Raw genomic sequence first — 13,304 nt, 5'->3', positions numbered from 1 at the left:
ATAATACCCAAGACAACTACACTCAGTTCTTCTTTTCATGAATTCAATTAAGCGCTTTTTAAAAACTGAGCCGTGGAACCTTAGCTTCCTCCAAAACAAGGGCAGAAATTATTCGACAGTTGAAGTTTGATTGTATATAACTCCATGCATCCCATTAAAGGTTAGAAGTGTCCTTGCTATACCTTGATAGGTTGGTTATTGTTGATAATAACTTATATAACTCATTTAGCATAGTAAAATGCTTCAATGGTGCTTTATCAAAATGCCAAAAGTCTTTCAAGATTTCTGTCTCCAATGACGTACTTATTTAAAATTATCCTGATCTTTTTGGACCAATACATTAAACTGAGATAAGAGAATTACCCTAAGGCTCAATCCCACCACTTTGTGAAATTGGGTGCCTTCACTCATGGTGAGTTTGGTGGTGGTGGAATTTAATCAAAGAGAAAGTTGGCAGGTGGGAACCCAAACTCTTCCCCTCTTCCACCATAGTCAAATCCATGCTGGGAAGGCCCCCTGCTGGGTTTTGTGCTTCATGGGCAATAAATGCCAAGCTTAAGGGCCTCATCCCACTTCTATTCCTGTTATCTCAGAAACAAGGCAGAGGTTCACCATGCAGGAAGCACAGTGGCCAGGACTACTTCTCCCAGGAGTCCTTGGTTCAGGCATATCAGTGTCTGAGCACTACAAGATACAGTGGCTCTTCCTTCCAAGGCGTGAATTGGAAATAGATAGGGTATCTCCAGCTCCGAAACTGAAGCCCAAGACCACCCAGTGTCTCTCCAAGATTCTCCCCCGCATTGTTACACTTACTGAAACACATCATTTGTTCAATGGACTATCTATTGTGAACAAGCAGCAACAATTAGCTGGACCTGTTATTCTGCAGTAAGGACAAAGGTGATGTTTTTGCAAGTGTTCCCCTTTAAGAGCCCATGGGAACATGTTGCAAATGTAAATGTTAGAGAATGACATGTAGGCATCATTCCACTGAAATGGGATCTAGTTGGAGTACAAAAGGTAAAAGTATCCAAGTGCTCAGTTGAATTATAATTGCTGTAAGCTACAGTGAGACACAATGACACAGCACATCTCATTCATAGTAATAAAGGGTGTGAAACTTACCCAATGCGCCAGTTTCACTGCACTGTTCACTGCCAAGCCCAGTATCATAGCTCCTCTCGGAATCACTGTCCTCCTGGTAATATTAGGTAAACAACAAAGTCATTGATGAGTAAAGGCCTTTTGGCCCATCATAGGGTTCCCCCTTTTGTGTCCACTACTGGTTCAACATGCAGAACCTACTTCAAAATGATTCTGGTTTCCTGTATACTCTGTGCTTACACTGGATTATCTCTCACTTCCATGGGTTTTCAGTGTCTATACATACACTCTGAGGCTGCTCCCTGGTTACCAGGCTTCATCTCCTCGATCTCATCCGTACCCTAAAGCAAGGCTTTCTCACTCTCTGCAGTATCCTCAATGTCTTTATTTACACATTTAACTTAGTACTCTCATAATATTTTATTCCAGTTCTTCTTTCTAGTCTGCCCTGCTCTTCTCTGTCCTAGTGATTCAAAGCAACATCAGTTACATCATTATCACATTGATATCCCATTCTATCACAGTTCTATCAGATTATTCTCTTGAGGAAAGACGATGAGGTTGAACTTTTTGGAAGTTAAAGATATATGGCAATTTCAGCCTTAAATTTGACACAAGGCAATAAACAAACTGAGCTTCCTGGATGAAAAAAAAATAGGGATTAAGATAAAATTGAAAAAAATGTTTGAAATAGAAAATACAACTCGAGTTAAACTGAATATAGAAGGATCAAAGGTGAGAAACCGCAAGTAAGGTTAGCAAAGAGGGACAATGATTAAAAGAGTAGGAGCTAATAAAGGGGAATCTCAAAATCTTCATAAAATACATTTATAGTAAAACGATGGTACAAAGGGGAGTCTGGCTGTTTTAGGAGATTCATATATGAAGCCCGGGGTATAGAATCACCACACAGCAAAAACAAAGTCCATCAAGTCTGCACTGATCCCCTGAAGAGCATCCCACCCAGACCCATCCCCATAACCCTGCATTTCACATGGTTAATGTACTGAGTCTGCACATCCCTGGACACTGGGGGGCAATTTAGCATGGTCAGTCTACCTAACTTGCACATCTTTGGACCGAGGTTTTCACCAATGTTTTTTAAAAAGCTTTCACACTATATCCTCGTGGCACCCACAACCACAGAGAAAAAGCCATCCTTAAAATATAGCCTCTAAACACAGCAGCCACTGATACGGTGCTTGGTTTCATGATGGACTCTTACCAATTAAGTAAAAACTGAGGCAGTGACGTTAGGATATCAATCATGAGGACATGGCAGCTTACAAAGCCCACCCTGAACAAATGGGCAAGGTAGATATCACAACAAATACTCTTATCTCATCGAGGAGTCATAGAAGTAACAAAAATAGACCAGAATGAGGAAGATGGACCCATGGATAACTGACACCTTAAGGAACCAAACTTGACACAGTGGAAGTGAAATCTTGAAGATGACAACTCACTCAAGAGCCAGTCACAGATTGATCACGCACCCTGGAGCCAACTGAAAAGAGTATTGCCAAGCCCAATCAGTATATGATAACACAACTGATCATGCCTAACATCATGGACTATGGCCTGGAAAGAGTTAATTGGCAACAACTTTCAGTGATCAAAGTGTGTGCACCAAGTTTGAAACTTAAGTTAATAGAGTCCAGAAGTAGAAGACACCAGACGTGTTGGAGAGAAGCGACAGATTGGATGTCAACTATGTGCACTAGTCAATCAAGAAAGCAAGAACTCTAGTAAGCCATAAAGTAACAGCCCTGCTTTGAAAAGTATTACTTTATAACTCAAGGGATGTTTCCTGAGTTATCTCAGCAGATGGTCTCCTATTGCCCAAATTGTTAATGCATTAAATGAACAAACAGATACTGGGATTTGGCTTTAAATAGTGGCCTAAAACTTATAAATCATACGGATAGGTGTGGGCTAATTAGGAATAGCCAGTATGGATTTCATATGGAATGATCATATTTAACAAACTTGAAGATTTTATGAAGTAGCAGAGTTGACTAGGGAAGGCTGTTGATGTGATGAACATAAACTTCTAAAAGGTCTTCAATACTGTGTATATGACAGGTTGGTAAGAAAAGTTAGAGTTCATGGAATAAATGAAAGAAGCAACATTGATACAAAATTTGCTGAGGATAGGAAACAGAGTAATAGTTAATGAATATTTTCTGGGCTGGAGGTTGGTTTGTAGTGGAGTTCCCTGGATTTGGGTTTGGAACCGTTGCTTTTCCTGATATTTATTAATGATCTAGATCTTGGTGCACAGGGGACAGTTGGCTGGATGGTTGGTTTACAATGCAGAGTGATTCCAACAGCATGAGTCGATGTCTCCCACTGGCAGAGATTACCAAGTAGTACTCTCCTTCTCAATCTCTCCTCGCACTTGCAGTGAGATGACCCTCAGATTAAACCAACACCAGTCATTATTCTTTAACAAAAGAGCATTCCTATGGTCTGGTAGGACTATGGAGACATTACCTTTACCATCCTGTTGAACTCTATCATAGAATTATAGAATCCCAACATTGTGGAACAGGTCCTTCGGCCCAACACATCACAACGATCCTCTGAAGACTATCCCACCCAGACCCATTTCCCTACCCTATATTTACCCTGACTAATGCACCTAACCTAAACATCCCTGAACACTATGGGCAATTTAGCATGACCAATTACCTAACCTGCACATCTATGGAATGTGGGAGGAAACCGGAGAACCTGGATGAAACCCACGGAGACACATGGAGAATGTGCAAACTCCACATAGACAGTTGCCTGAGGCAGGAATCGAACCCGGGTCCCTGGCGTTGGGAGGCAGCAGTGCTAACCACTGAGCCACCGTGCCGCCATAATTTACTTATCTCACCCAGACAGCATTTTTATAAATTAAAGAAAATCCAAACTTTGAACAAATTAATTGAATTGTCTTTCTGGTCAAATAAAAACTCGCCACTTGGGTCAAAAGAAAATCCTTCCCCAATCAAAAAAAAAATTAGCTGCATTAAAGCCTAAATTCTAGCCCACAGAAATGGCAACTCCACCACCTATTGCCAGCAGAGTAATCTATATGGCCACAAACTTTCCACCTTACATAGCTGTCAAAGGGAACTCTTTAGCCACTCACATTATACTCAATAGCATAAGAGGAACATATGCAGATACAATTCTTGTGGTACCTTCCTCAGACCAATAGTGGTGCTGCTGGAGCTGGCTGGCGTTGTCTTGTCATTCTCTTTTTTCACTAAAGTCAGGTAATAGCCAGTTCCTAAATGGTTTTTAAGGAACAGTGAAGAGCCACAGCAGCAGAGCTTTCCATGGGAGATGATGGCAATTCTGTCCCCGAGGAGGTCCGCCTCATCCATGTAATGGGTTGATAATATTATAGTGCGGCCTGCAAGATAACAAACCACAGCTAACAAAAGTAATTTTCTTAATAAAAACCCCATAAATAATTACAGATTGGTCAAGCTCCCAAAGTCAATCCCCGGTCAGTAATGAGTTGATCTCAGCTTGCACAGCAATGAATGCCATTAAAATTGCTCTCAGTAGCCCTAAGGATGAGGAATGGGGACTGCTGGTGGTGGAGAAGGTCGGGATGGGGGGTGAGGGAGGTTATGGAGTGTTAGGAAGGAAGAGATAGAAATCAGCTGGTATCCTACAATTGATCATTTCCGGTTATTCCCAGCCAAATTGGCTCTGATTTCCTCCATAGTCTAAACTATCTGGCATCAGACAGGAAGCTCGACCACTGGGAGAAAGTACCAAAGGAAATCCAGCACCTTCACCCCAGCAACAGGTATATGTTTAAGACATTTAAATGTTAAGAGTGGAAAACCTGGCATGAGTGGTCTTCATACAGCCAATCATGGAAGCATTTGTTTCAGTTCCATGATTGTTGACCTTGCTTCTGGAACAAAAATTTAAAGGATCAGCCACAAAACCCCAAGTTTGGATTAAAATTTGGTTTGTGGAGATGGAGTTGCATTGTAAAATGCTGTTCAGATGTTGATCTTCGTCACAAAAGCAACTGCAAGGAAATCACTGACGTTAGGGAGAGAGGTGACATTGGACTGGAGGAAGTGAGGGTGAAGACTCAGCAAAGGGAACTAATCTGTATGTTACCTGAAGCCTCTGCCCATTGAGGAATTCTGTTTCCCTATGTTCCTTTTGAATTGAATTCATCACAACATTTCTTCCATATATTTTAAAGTTTACATTAGCAATGTGGGCACAAAACAACAAAACATTTGGCAGAGACTATCCACCAACTTATTATCGACCGAACCGCAATTCGATAATTCAGCTTTAGTCTCCCTGACAAGTTAACACAGTCATTTGTTACCTTTTCTGTATTTAAGCAAGAGCTCCCATATTCCTCGGCGGGAGTAAGGGTCAACGCCAGCAGTTGGTTCATCTAAAATAACAACCTTTGATCCGCCAACAAATGCAATGGCGACTGAAAGCTTTCGTTGCATGCCACCTGAGAATAAATCCACAAATCGAAATTTTATACATTTCAGCAGAAACAAAATACAGTGACCTCCTAAGCTGGGGCATGGGAAGAATTGACTCCTCACCTGAGAGATTTTTTGTTTGTTCTCTACGTTTGTGCACCAAATCCACATCATCAATCATCAACTTAATTTCTTCATTTACCTCCTCCTCAGTCAGCCCCTTCAGCCTTCCATAAAACCAGATGTGCTCCTCCACAGTCAGTCTAAAAATGACAGTTTAACAACTAAACGTTAGAACAAGAGACGATTCTGCCTTGTAGGATCCCTTCTCCATTGATCTTTTATAGATTTCGATTGAAGGCGGCATGCAAATGTCACTGATCTCTTGTTATCCATCAAGCCTCAGCTTTGAAGCTGCACATTTATTAATGTTTAATGTTCAAGAAGACTGCTTTCCCTAAAAGCAATGAATCAATTTCTCACATTTCTCACTGCTTCTGTGGCCAAATATTTCATCCAGTTTTAAGCCATACCTTGCAGATGAGGATTAGTCTTGGGCCTGTTCTTTGACTTGTCATGAAAAAGCTGATCTTTAATAATGTGGAGGCTAGGGTGCAACAACTGAACTCATGTCATAAGCAGATTCAGTCCTCAATCTTGACCTTGTGTTCCAGCAGCTGGAAAATTTGCACATGGACATTGGGTAAAGACAAATTAAGGCTTATTTCTATTGATCACATCTCCGATGGGAAGTGTACACTGGAAATCAAGTCCCACTATCGCAAACTCATACAAGTGCAACTGACCAATCTAGGCACTAAGACGGCAATTTGACCGACTCAGACCACAACCTACTATAACAGACTTCCACCAGGCTTTGTCAATAACCAAGAAAACAAAAAAATGTTTATTTATTATCGCAACCCATCCTTTAGGAAGTGACAAAATGGATTATCAATTACTAATATGCAAACGTAACTATACTCTCTTTAAATCCAAAATATGGTCACATTTATTCACAAATAAAATGGACAGGACTGTTTTTGCAGAAATATCATGGGTGAATAATACAAGTGAAAATGAAATAAATACCATGGTTCAATAATTCACAAATTGTGGAATGAGGTACCACTATCAGTTCTTTTGGTTTTCGGTGATATCATGTTATTGTTGACTGCAGCAATCCTTAATTCACTCAGTTGGACCTAGGTCTTGTCCTTGAGTTAGAAGTTTTTCTTTTGAGTTTTTAGTGTTGTTTCTTTTCCACTTAGAGGGAGAGAGAAATCTGGTTAGCTTGGTATTTAATAGTGTGGGGCAGTGTCTGGTAGGGTGCAGCCATGTTCTCGCCTCTGCTTTGATTAACTTTAGATGAGGCAACCAGCATCATGAACAACCTCTCCTCCCTCATTAGTTACCTATTATGCCCCTCACCACCTAAGTCTCTTTCTGGCTGAATTGTCAGTAGCTGTTACCTATCCTGTCAGCACTGCCTGCCATGAACAGTTGCTGGCCTCAGGATGGCAACCTAGGGCCAGGATCTCCACTCCCTGATCACAGGGAAGCATTGCTGCTGGCCACAGCTATTTATTTGGTAAGCCTACCACAAAGGAGTAATGCAAGGCTCTTTTTGACTCGCAGGTCCCATGTTTGCATTATAAACCATCACTGATTGTTCCCACTTACAACTCAGACAAAGTAGTCAGTAACCAACAATAATGGGCATGAACTTTGTGATGTTTTTCTTTTTACTGCAATAAATACTAGAGAATTGGTTAGAAATGGAGAAAGACAAACATAGATGAATATGAGGATGATCTTCACAAAAACGAATCAATAGTTGGGTATGGTAATGAAAATTAAAAAAAGCTCTTGGAATTAATTCTGAAATAATATCAACTTGTCTTTATTTAGCACCTTTGATTTGGTAAAGTATTTTAAAGTATATTCATAGAATTCCTTTTCACTAGTTTGTTATCAATTAAAATGATACCAAGCCGCATAATGATATTAGTACATATGATCTAAATCTTGGTCAAAGAGCCTGTCGAAGAGGTAGACTTTAAGTAGAAGCTTAAGGGAGGAGAAGAGGAGAGGGACAAAGGGTTACAGGAATGGTTTAGCGAGATAATTCCAGAGCTTAAGTCTTGATTACTGAAGGTGCAGCTGCCAATGTTGGAGAAATTAAAATTGGAAGAGATCAGAATTAGAAGAGTACCAATATTAGGGAAAGCTAAAGGACTGGAGATGGCAAGAGAGAAGGAAGTGCAAGACCATTAAAGAGTTCAAAATTAAGGGAAATATTTTAAAATTGAGGTATTGCTAGACAAGGAGATAAGTGTTAGTGTGTACAGTGGTGGGCTCAGCATGGTAGGAGTTAGGATAGGTGTAGAGTTTTGGATGACTTCAAGTTTATGGAAATGGAAGTTTGGGACCATGCCAGGAAAGCATTGGCATAGTAAAGTCTAAAGTTGACAAAGGCACTGATGAGGAGTGCTGTTATTTGAAGTACTTCTGTTAATAAGCTGGAATACAGCGATAGCCTGTCATCTACAACCATCTTCAATCTGTTGACGTAAAAGTAATTATTTTTTTTAAAAATATACTTACATGTCAAAAAGTACATTGTGCTGTGGACACATCCCTAGTGACTTTCTGATTGTATCCATCTCTGTGAAGATATTTCTGCCCAGAATGTATGCTGTCCCAGAGGTGGGTGGGAACAATCCAGTCAGGATGGACCTTGCAAGCAACAACAAACATAATCTGAGACTATAACTGAAGTGACACTAGAAAAGCTGAAATGAAAAATAATGGAGGGTTCATGGGAGATTCTTCAATATCTAGCAATGGAAAGAACTCAGATTTCAAGTGTTGGAATTTGTTAAGGCAAATCTCAGAAACAGTATTTCCCTTCCATGCAGAGCAATTTTCAACCCTCTAGCCTGATTTCAAAATAACTGGAATGCCATCCATTTCTGCTCTTTCTCATCTTCCTCCAAATATTTTAACCAGTTTTGCCATTCACCTCTTTGTTCAGCTCTCTTGCTTTCCAATATTTTTGCAGCTCACCTAAGACAGCCTTGAACTGATATCTAGCCCATTGCACCTGTCATACGTACAGGCAGTCCTTCTATAATGTGATGGTTGTATCCTTGTGCAAACCCGCATTATAGAAAAATCACATTTTAGAAACAGCGCTGAAAGTGTTGGCAATGGAATTGCATTACAGCCACACACGTTTTAAAGGTTCATGCTTTAAAAGCAGTGTCCCCAGTTTGTCAAGTGCTTTATAGCGAATTTGCACTCATGACATGTGCATTATAGCAGAATGAAATGCAATGAAAAGTGCCAAATGGGACACTAATCAACCACTTTACTTCCAGGTTCTGATTGAACTATGTCCTATAGATGCTGGACTACCCTCATTTGGTTGCATTCTCAGTCAAGTTAGATTATAGATTCATGTTTTACTCCATATCTTGTGTCAATAGCTTATCCAACACTTGGCAATACCCTATATGGTCTGCAACATTGGAAAGTCTGTTTTTATGATATGATGTAAAAAGTGTAAGGAGTGTAAGCTGTCCTGACCAACATTTTTTTCTTAATCAAACCATCAAAAACAGATGAACTGATTAAATAGCAAAGAATAATGGGAATAGATAAGGAAATACAATGAGCACATTTGGAGAGCTTGTAATAGAATGATGGGCTGAATGGCTTTCTTCAGTTGCATACATTTTATGATGTTTGTAAGATTTTGTAGTGTGCAGAACAACTGTAACATTTGCTTATGAAAATGTCAGTACAATTTGAAATGGTCCAACAGCTGTGAAACGTCTGAGCTCTACCTGAGATGAAGGTACAGGTACAAAGACGTCTCCCTTGCTTTAAAGCTCTAGCGTTACTTTTTCAGTTTGCTGCACAATAACTTGCCTCACATGTGACAATTTTATTTATCCAATGCAAGATCTGCAAGCAACAATGTTTTGGTGTGTTCCATTTCACAATCCAACAAAATATGTGCTTAATCTCAAAAAGAGATTCAAATTCCAGAGACAGAGAATACCAGCTTCAGACTTTGAATCTAACAATTGTTGCCTTTAAAAGTAACTGAAAACAGCTTATAAAATTTTTATATAAGTTTTGAATGTGAGCCATGACATGGAGAGAACTCAAAGAAAAAGCCAAGCAGGCTCTTTCCTTAAACTAAGAACACTAGCTGACCAAGCTCATCCCTGAGACTGCAACATTTATAATAGTAATTTGTCAATAAATTATCATTTGACATTTATTTTGTGTGCTGTTCCAAAAATGAGATAATGTTTTTTCAAGGGGTGGACGAGTGAGATAGAGAGATCGAAAAGGAAACAGAAATGAAGACAGTACGAGATGACAGTCTGAGAAAGTACAGAGGTGATGGGGAGATTGAGAAAAAGGGGGGATAGAGATTAAAAAAGGGGGCAAGGAACTAAGAGTGTGCAGCAAGGAAAGTGGGGTGGGGGGGGGGATGTTGAAAAAAATGGGGATGAGGGAAATAAAGAGGTGGCGGTAAGTGGAGAGACAGAGAAATAAGAGAAAAAGGAAATGTCAAAGGGAGAGCCTGAGGGAGAAACTTGTCAAAATAAATGATCAACACAGCAGAATGGTCAAGAACATGTGAAATGTGTTTCACAGTTCTTTCTGTGAAAAGTTGTGCAATTTCATTTGATCTTTTCCTGAATTGTTTGATCAGAACTGCCCATGAAGCCCATCTGACATTAATGTTTAAGTTAATTTCAGTAACTCATAATCTTCATTAAGTTATCTGGAAAACTGCAATATACATCTCAGTGGCATAACGATGGCCAATTGTTAATCAATATCAGATGAAATATTGTAATACAGTACTGTTTATTAACATTAAATATTCTTAGCCAGGTAAGACCTCCCCACACCTACACATCTCCATCAACCACCCAACAAAACAAGTCTTACATGGTAGTCGTTTTTCCAGCTCCATTATGCCCCAAAAATGAGGTGATTTGGCCCTCATAGAAATTAACGCTAAGTCCATTAATAGCCACCTTCTTCCCATTTCCATAAACCTTCACCAGGTTCTGGATGGACACCCCCAATTTGAGGTGAGTTGGTTCCTGCTCCAGATGGACTGAAAGAATCACAAAAAAGATGTTCTTAAATGTTAATTATACAAAGTTGTCATAAACTCAGTCACACAGCAAACAAGACAAGTTTCAACATTTACTCCTTTTGCTAATTTTAAATTGCCACAAGATTTTCCTTTACTTGACACGTAAAGTGACAGCAATATCAACGTATTTTTTATCTCCCTTACGCTTTCCCTTATTCATATTCTTCTCCAAAATGGGTAGGAGGACCAGGACTACAATTCACACCAGTTTTGTCTTTAAAAATGGGAGGTGAATTGCTTGTAGTCTAATGATAATGGATAGAATAATGTCCAAGATGGTGATGAATAGCGTACTGTAACGGTAATACCAGTGGTCACATGTTAGAGAACAAAGGATGGAAAACCTACAAGAGAGAGATAAGCAGGAACTGACACACTTGGGCAGGATAAACAAGGGAATACATCATGAATGGCAGGATCTGAGGATCGGGGGAACTTTCGTGTGCATATCCACCAATCCCTTAAGGCAGTGGGACAGGTAGAGAAAAGTTGTAAAGGCATATTGGATACTTGTCTTTATTAGGAGAAAGTGAGGACTGCAGATGCTGGAGATCAGAGTTGAAGAGTGTGGTGCTGGAGCATCAGAGGAGCAGGAGAACTGACATTTCAAGCATAAGCCGTTCATCAAGAATCAGGCTTGTGGCCCAAGGGGGCTGAAGGTAAATGGGAGGGGGATGGGGCTGGGGAAAGGTAGCTGGGAATGCGTAAGGTTGGTGAAAGTAAGGTTGAAGGTGATAGGTCAGAGAGGATGGATGGGAATGAAAATGGACAAGTAGGACAGTTCAAGAAGGCAGTGTTGAGTTGGAAGGTTGAATCTGGGATAAGGTGGGGGGGAGGAAATGAAGAAACTGGTGAAATCTACATTGATCCCATATGGTTGGAAGTTCCCAAGGCGGAGGATGAGGCATGGTGAGGATGGTTCTCAACCCACTCTCCACTCCTGGCACCCTCCCCTGCCACCACAAGTAGTGCAAAGTCTGCACACACCTCCCCCCTTACCTCCATGCGAGATCTAGAGGATCCTTCCACATCCAACAGAGATTTACCTGTACTTCCACACATGTCATCTACGGTGTCCATTTCTCCTGATGTAGTCTGCTCTACATAGGGGAGACAGGACACCAACTTGCGGAACGTTTCAGAGAACATCCCTGGGACACACGCACTAAACAACTCCGCTGCCCTGTGGCCGAACACTTGAACTTTCCCTCCCACTTCAGCAAGGACATGGAAACCCTGGGCCTCCTCCATCGCCAAACCCTAACCGCCTGATGCCCGGAGGAAGAATCCCTCAGTTTTCACCTTGGGACCCTAAAACCACATAGGATTAATGTAGATTTAACCAGTTTCCTCGTTTCCCCCCCCCCACCTTATCCCAGATCCAACCTTCCAACTCAGCACTGTCCTCTTGAACTGTCCTACTTGTTCATCTTTCTTTCCACCTATCCGCTCCAGTCTCCTCTTCAACCTAGCACCTTGACCCCCACCTTCACCTACCTACTGCATTCGCAGCTCCCTTTCCCCCAGCCCACCCCCCTCCCATTTATCTCTCAGCCCCCTTGGGCCACAAGCCTCATTCCTGATGAAGGGCTTATGCTCAAAACATGGATTCTCCAGCTCCTCAGATGCTGCCTGACTGGCTGTGCTTTTCCAGCGCCACACTCTTCGACTGCTTGTCTTTATTAGCCAAGATAAAGAGTTTAAGAGCACGGAGTGATGCTGAAATTGTATAGAACATTGGTTATGCCACAACAAGAGTATAGTATTGTGAGCCATTTTGGAATCACCATCGTGGGAGGGATGTGATTGTGCTGGAGATGGTGCAGGATTTACCAGGATGTTACTGGTCTGGAGGTTTTTAATTATGTAAACAGATTTGATAGACTAGATTTGTTTCTCTTGGAGCAGAAAGAAACATCCCCCACTTGTGCAGTATCAATGACCAGATAGGTATAGATTTAATGTAAGAGCTGAAGGTCTAAAGGGGATGTAAAGAAAAACATTTTCACCCAGACAGTGGTAGGAATCTGGAGCTCATTGCCTATAAAGGTGATAAAGGAAGAAATCTCCACAACCCTTGAAAAGCATTTAAATGTAAACTTGTGATGCCAAGGCCAACTGCTGGAAAAAGTGATTAGAATAGTTAGGTGAAAAGAAATTCAAAGGACTACAGATGCTGAAAATCAGAAGCAAAAGCAGAAACTGCTGGAAAAACTCAGCAGGTCTGGTAGCACCTTTGGAGAGAAAGCAGTGTAAATATTTTTCGTGCTGAAAATGTGTTGCTGGAAAAGGGCAGCAGGTCAGGCAGCATCCAGGGAACAGGAGAATCGACGTTTCGAGCATAAGCCCTTCTTCAGGAATGAGGAAAGTTTGTCCAGCAGGCTAAGATAAAAGGTAGGGAGGAGGGACTTGGGGGAGGGGCGTCGGAAATGTGATAGGTGGAAAGAGGTCAAGGTGAGGGTGATAGGTCAGACTGGGGTGGGGGGGACACACACACACACAGCGAGGGAGGGACACACACACACAGCGTGGGAGGG

General features: G+C 41.1%; 1 protein-coding gene across 4 annotated transcripts in view; it reads right to left on the bottom strand.

The window, feature by feature from the left end:
- LOC122565247 (phospholipid-transporting ATPase ABCA1-like) overlaps positions 1–13,304 on the bottom strand; it is a 173,752-nt gene that overhangs the window by 57,211 nt on the left and 103,237 nt on the right. For all 4 annotated transcript variants that reach the window (XM_043721016.1, XM_043721017.1, XM_043721019.1 and 1 more), the window contains exons 19-24: positions 10,554–10,725; positions 8,184–8,315; positions 5,700–5,839; positions 5,465–5,602; positions 4,299–4,513; positions 1,126–1,198 (exon numbers count right to left, since the gene is read on the bottom strand). In XM_043721016.1, coding sequence (XP_043576951.1) covers positions 1,126–1,198; positions 4,299–4,513; positions 5,465–5,602; positions 5,700–5,839; positions 8,184–8,315; positions 10,554–10,725 — 870 coding nt within the window. The remainder of the gene's footprint in view (positions 1–1,125; positions 1,199–4,298; positions 4,514–5,464; positions 5,603–5,699; positions 5,840–8,183; positions 8,316–10,553; positions 10,726–13,304) is intronic.

The sequence above is a fragment of the Chiloscyllium plagiosum genome, chromosome 31 (assembly GCF_004010195.1).
Source record: "Chiloscyllium plagiosum isolate BGI_BamShark_2017 chromosome 31, ASM401019v2, whole genome shotgun sequence".
NCBI classification, from domain to species: domain Eukaryota; kingdom Metazoa; phylum Chordata; class Chondrichthyes; order Orectolobiformes; family Hemiscylliidae; genus Chiloscyllium; species Chiloscyllium plagiosum.
Note: the sequence above shows the minus strand (reverse complement) of the source record. Positions and strands in the feature narration are given on the sequence as shown.